A 6,340-nucleotide genomic window follows, 5' to 3' on the forward strand; every position below is an offset into this window, starting at 1 on the left:
GTTTTTACATTATTACAATATTTACATATACAGTATATATATTTACAAATGAATAAAAAATATTAATTAAATCAGCATTTTTCTTACATCCACACTTTCCTCACTGCTCTATCTCCAACCCATACTTATATGGTAAATATTGGTCCCTTTAGTCTGTTTAATGGTTGCCAGTGGTGTGCTTAGAGCCATGGTTCCCAACCTGGGGTCTCAACCTCAAGGGGGCACCAAAATCCACAGGGGGGTGTGTGAGGCTTTGTTTGCTTTGAGGTTGTGAGGTTGGCAAATTAGATTTTCACTTGTCAAATAAAATCATAATAACACGCACAATTATCAAAATAATCAAAAATAATCACATAATCAAAAGTTTGCATATAGAACTATATACAAACATAACAGTTTTGATCCTCACTCAAAACTAGGAGGCTTCTTTTTAGGCAACACCTCTGTGACCTCTCAACCTCTGTGACCCGCACTCTTAATCAGCTAGCACCTCCTGGCTCATCCTCATTCTCATTTTTCTGCAGTCAGAGAATAACTATCTTATGAATGAAACAACATGTCTGAGAAATGTAAGTGCTGAGGACTCCTCTATATTAAAAAAGAAACTAAGGCTATATCTTGAGACTTTCCTTAACTTTGGGTTTTATTGAAGGAGAGAACAGGACTCGCCCAGAATGTGTCATTTGTGGGAAGCATTTTAAGAAGCTAGCTAATGGAATACAGATACACTTACATCCACAAATATAAATGTAAAAAGGGGTGTTTATAATACTAACCAACCAGGACGAACCTAAGTGAGAATATGATTGCGTCATCCATACATTAAGTTTTATTATAAACATTAGTACCTGACTGCAAAACCTGTGTTGGACAGCATACACTGACATTGTAGGTTACTTATTTTGCAAAGGCCACAGTAACAGGACAGCAAAGGCACTATTATACTTTTAATTGTTAACAGGGCATTTGTGTTTTAGCACATCCTACTTTATTACATTTCCACTGAGTACATTGCATTGCTGGTTATACAAATCTACAATTATGTTACCAATCTGAAAGAGACAATTTGACACTTTTGGAAGCATGTTGTTATAAGCAACTAGTACCATCTTCAAATAAATGTTGTGTATGGCCATGTGAAGGACAGATAAACACATCTGTCATTCCAACTAGTCACCTATATGCACAATGCAGTGCCAGACCACCCCACGAAAATGTAAAAAAAAAAAAACACAGCGCTCTATCGCCAACTATATTGCCAAACTTTCACAACCTTGTCCAGCCCACAGATAATGATTAATTCTAGTGCAACCCTGAAGACGTTCATTCAAGAGGCAAACAACAAAACCGTTTCAATGCTGAAAATAGGCCTCTTCAAAAAACAAAAGTGATGTTTACATCTTTTGAAAACATAGGACAAAAAAAAACATTCATGAATTTTCATGTTAGCAATACAGTATCAGAATATTGGTACAACCTAAACTACCAGATTGTTAAATTGTTACATATCGCAAGAAAACATTTATACACAACAAATATAAAAAGGTAAACAAATAAACAAAACTATGAGAACGAAAACATTTGTAACTAACCTAATCTAAATTCTTATCTATTGTAGCTATCAACAGGAGTGCTACTGACTGTCACGTCCTTGATGATCAATATGTGGATTAATGTATGCACAGACATTCTTCAGCATTTACATCTGGCAGTGAAGCACAAATGCTTCCCAGTGTTGTTTCAAACGTAGTCACGTAGTTGTCTCCCATCCATGCTGTGTGCCCGGAAAGACTCGTCGTAGTTGGTCCTAGGCTTTCCATCGGGCTTGTAGACCGCACTCTGTGTTGGTGGTCTGTAGGAAGTGCCCTTGTATCTGAAGGAGTCAGAATGTAATTGTAAGAATGAAGGAGGTGTTGATCACACTTTTATGTTTGTAGCAAGCTGCCCTGTTTGGACCCAGGCCACAAAATAGCCTGTATCACGTATTTACTGTTTGTTATGTATTCGTGCTTGTCTGTGCTGAAGTGTATTTGGTACTTAAGAATAGTATGTACAGTCTGACTGCCACTGATTTAATGCTCTTTTAATATATGATATTGGAAGCTGGTAACTGTAATGCTCCAGTGACCTTCCAGTATGCCTGTCCTGTGTTTTGTGAAAGTTAATATGTAGGTTAGATTTAAATTGCATACTCGGTGAAAGTGTGGTAAGAAAAAAAAAAGAACGTACGGTTCATCCCGCTGTGGCATCATCCCTCTGCAGGCCAGGCACATCATGATCCCGCCAACCACCAACACGGCGCCTCCTATCCAGCCCACGAAGAGGGCCGACCCAAATGTGTATCTAGAACAAGGGGGAGGAGTCCATTAGCGCAGGTGGAAAATAAGCCACCATTTGGAGAAATATGCCATTAGCAGAAGAGGGTGCCTCTGTTTTCTGTGTTCTCACCTTGGGGCGAGAGTGTTTCCGAAGCCCCCTCCTCCAACCCCGCCAAAGCCCCCTCCTCCCCCGAACCCAACCCCCGAGGAGTAGGTGGTGAAATTGAAGTTGACCACGATCAGATTGGCAAAGATCGAAACTCCAGCGATGCCACAGATTCCTAAAGGAGAGAAACAGATGTTGAAGCTTTTGAAATGCTTTAATTCAATGAAAAAAGACAAGCTGTGAAATATACACAAGTAAAAATAGGACTGTGGAAGCCTTTACCTCCTAGAATGAACATGACTCCAGAGGCTAACGTCATGGTGGCTTTCACACTGTCCTCCATGCTCCCCATCCTGATACACTTCAACGCAAAAATGGCTATGAGGGAGCCGATCGCGCCCAGCACAATCCCAACAATCATTAACGCTCGAACCGCCTGGAAAAGACCTGAGAACCAGCAAACCAGAATTAGGACATAAAAAATCAAATAAAAGAATTTAATATCATGCTAGACTAGTAGTTAGACTAGTAACAATCGTTAAATTGAGACCAGGGATGGCAGCAACCTGTAAAATCTGAATAGTGATATGACACAGGTAGGAGACTATGAGGGATTATTCTCCAAATTCAATTCAGCCAAAAACAAAACAAATTTTGATTTAGCTTCAAACAAATACAAAAAAAAAATCTCCTGTGGTTTTTGTCTTATCCTAATCGTTTGCCTTCCCTATAGAAGACGACAGAAAAGCGGCTTCCATATTTATTTTCTTTTTTCTTTTTCTCTTTTTTTCTTTCTTTCTTTTTATTCTTTCTGTTCCGACCATACAGCACTGTTAACTGGCAGGGAGCCATGAGTGCTTTTAATCACCAGATTAGACAAAGAGCACTTATGGAAGATGAAAAAAAAACCTTATCTGAGAAAACCTGAAGGAGTGTACATTATCAAGATCATAGAGATCTCTTACCTGGTAGTCCAAGAATAGTAAAATACGGTCTGCAGCTATCTAAGCCAGATGCCGACGTAACGCAGGACCTCCATAAGCCATAATAACTGTATGTGCTTGTGACCACCACAAAACTGCGATCTTGCATGGACCATAGATCCATGGTGGTGGCCGCCGATATTAGAAATAAACCTATACCCGACAACATGAATCCTAAGAGCTGAAACATTGTGGCAGCCATTTTAAGTGTTCGTCTTGGCAAGATCCAAGCCAACTTCACTGTGTCAGAGTCCTAAAATGAAATGCCTTCTGTCCTTCATCACAAAGTGGAAGCACGCCTTGTGTTTGCTCAAAATTTAAATTAGTCTCTGTCACAGTTTCGGTCAGCAGTTGCATTTTTGGGAAAATGTTTCCGCTAACGTAATCGCCAGTCCAGGGTGTGGTCTGACTGCATGTCAGTGTTATCTCCTCCAGGCCCCAGATATTTGGACAAAAATACCTGTTTCAATATTTTTTTTACCATTTTATATAAAGTTATGTGGACTCATTTTCACAATTACACAAGTTTGAACTTTCAACTCAAGCATCTCTGGTTCTACGATATGCTCAAACATCACCAGTTTACTAGCTTTACTCATCAATTTTTATCAACTTAGCTCTTCCACAGCATAATTGATACTTTACAAGTAAACACTTAAACTATTCCTGATAATGGCTTAGTAGTTCTGTAAAACCATTCTTTCTCTTCCCCTTTCTCTCATATTCTCTCTGTCTTATTCTCTTTCTCTCTCTTTCTCACTTTATCTTTCTCTGTCTTCAACTACCCAACTCCTGGAATTTCTTGCAGAACAAGCAGGGCAGTAATGGGTAGTATTGGCTCCACATTACCTGGCAGACCCAGAATGGTGAAATATGGCCGACACTCTGTGAACCCCGAGCTCTGCCTCACACAGTTCCTCCACAGGCCTGAATAGGAGAAGATGGCTGTCACTGGGTTGTCAAAGAGGTCCTCTGTGCTCCAAGGGTCCATTGCCGTGGCGGCGATAATTCCGCCAGTCCCTAGCACTCCGAGCACAAAGCCCATAACCTGGCACATGGTGACCGCCATGGTGCGTCTTGGTTGTTGTCCTTCGTTCCTCGCGTGCCTCTGTGTCTCTTTGTGGTTGAAACTGTGGTCTGAGCGAGTCTGGAAATATCAAAAGCACTTTTCTGTGCTTGTTTTTTCTTTCACTGCAAAAGCTATCTCTGCAGCTTGACTGCCTGCTTGCTATTTTGCTTGTGTGTGTGTGTGTGTGTGTTTGTATTAACGTGTGTGACACATTTGACCTCTGATATGGTCCACACCCCTGCATCTCTCTGTTTGCTCATGTCCATGTCATTAGGTGGCAGGGTGGGACTCCTACAGTGGACAGGGCTGCATGAGATGTGAAACCTATAAGGGCTGCTGAGGTGTTTACCGAAACTTTGATAAGGCCTCTGCCCGGTCTGAGTATCAAACAGAAGGGTTCCACTTATTCTACCGATATTTCTCAACAGCTCTTTTTCCCAATAGGGCAGACTATGTCACTCAAGGTGAATTATGAAACTAGGAATGGTAGAGCGTTTCTTATGACATGTAATATCTATTGATAGGTATGGACAAAATATATTAACAATATGTATTTCCAATTGTTTCTCATGTTTATACACATAACCAATATTGTCAACATATGGAACTGCACTGATTTGGGTAAGGTTATGGTCAAGTTCATCAGAAGTAACAAATTAAGATGATCAAGCCTCAAAAAACACCTCATATTACGAGATTACGATATATATATGGGTTATGGTGCTGATATTTTATGTGTTTGGACATTGGTTTTGCCCACACATGTGAAAACACGACATCAGCATTTAGTCTATGACTTATCAGCCAAAAAATATTTTGAGGTTAAGGGTAGAAACTTTTAACTCAACAAAAATGTTATTTTTGGTACTCTGATATCCATTGTTGATAAGAAACACAGTGTGGGCGGATGTTCTGGAGGCTTTGGGTTCACTGTAAGCATATTCCTTTCCCTCTTTCATTCTAGGCCGTTTCATTTCTGATTGTGTAATAGTGTGGTGTATACGACTGGTGGAGGTTAAAAACAGTATCTCATCTTTGATAATCTTTTTACGGGAGGGGAAGATAAAAAGCAATCAATAATTTCCCCCAAAAGTGTCATAATGGATAATGCTCTTGTGGTTTCCTGTATAAAATTGGTATGTTTAAAAATATATATGTATACATTTTGATTTCCACTCAAGGTATTTACAGAGAAGTAGCTCTAGCAAAATGTTCATATTAGAACTAGAATTTCCTCTTTGTACTTTATCTGTAGGATTGAGTGTGTGCTTCCTGCTTGATCTGCGCACCATCGGGTGTCTTTACATCCTCATATGTAGTTGAAATATTGTGCAATATTTTGTATCTCCGTTATCTAAACTGTATGGATGCCTACTGTAGAAAACAATCAGAAATAATGTGGTCTTTTGACACCTTCATTTATTATTCACTATGTATGTATTTTTTTGCGGTTAGGGTTAGGGTTTGGCTAACTTATAATATAAATAAATGCATAAATGTAATGCATTGCAGCAATGAAAGGTATGATTACAAAATAGCATTTTGTAATAGTTTTGTTCATCCTGTGCATCCTGATAGTTTGTTTTAGGATTTTACTAAATTTCTGAGACATTTTGTAAAAAGCAAAAAAGGCTGACTCAAACTCTCAAGACACAGAGACATAATCTGTTTATTGTACTTCTAGATTTACATTATTATGGTTCTGCAATATTTTTTACTAAACTACTGTTATACCTTTTAGTATTCTACACTGAAGTTGGACCTATTGAATACAGACATTGTATGTTGCTAATTAGAAATGGACTTGGACACGATTGTGAAACTTAACTTCCTTTTCTGTAGTAGGTTAGATCAGGTCTTGATC

At 39.1% G+C, this 6,340-nt stretch overlaps 1 protein-coding gene across 1 annotated transcript; it reads right to left on the reverse strand.

Moving 5' to 3' along the window:
* Positions 1 to 1,740: 1,740 nt before the first annotated feature.
* LOC308382802 (claudin-18-like) lies at positions 1,741 to 4,476 on the reverse strand (the record flags this gene model as incomplete). The annotated part of the gene is made up of 5 exons (XM_080860324.1): positions 1,741 to 1,873; positions 2,230 to 2,343; positions 2,449 to 2,599; positions 2,707 to 2,871; positions 4,257 to 4,476. 5 exons carry the CDS (start codon positions 4,474 to 4,476, stop codon positions 1,741 to 1,743), a joined length of 783 nt encoding a protein of 260 aa, XP_080716450.1.
* Between the last annotated feature and the right edge of the window lie 1,864 nt (positions 4,477 to 6,340).

This window comes from Sprattus sprattus (genome assembly GCF_963457725.1).
Source record: "Sprattus sprattus genome assembly, chromosome: 2".
NCBI classification, from domain to species: Eukaryota; Metazoa; Chordata; class Actinopteri; order Clupeiformes; family Clupeidae; genus Sprattus; species Sprattus sprattus.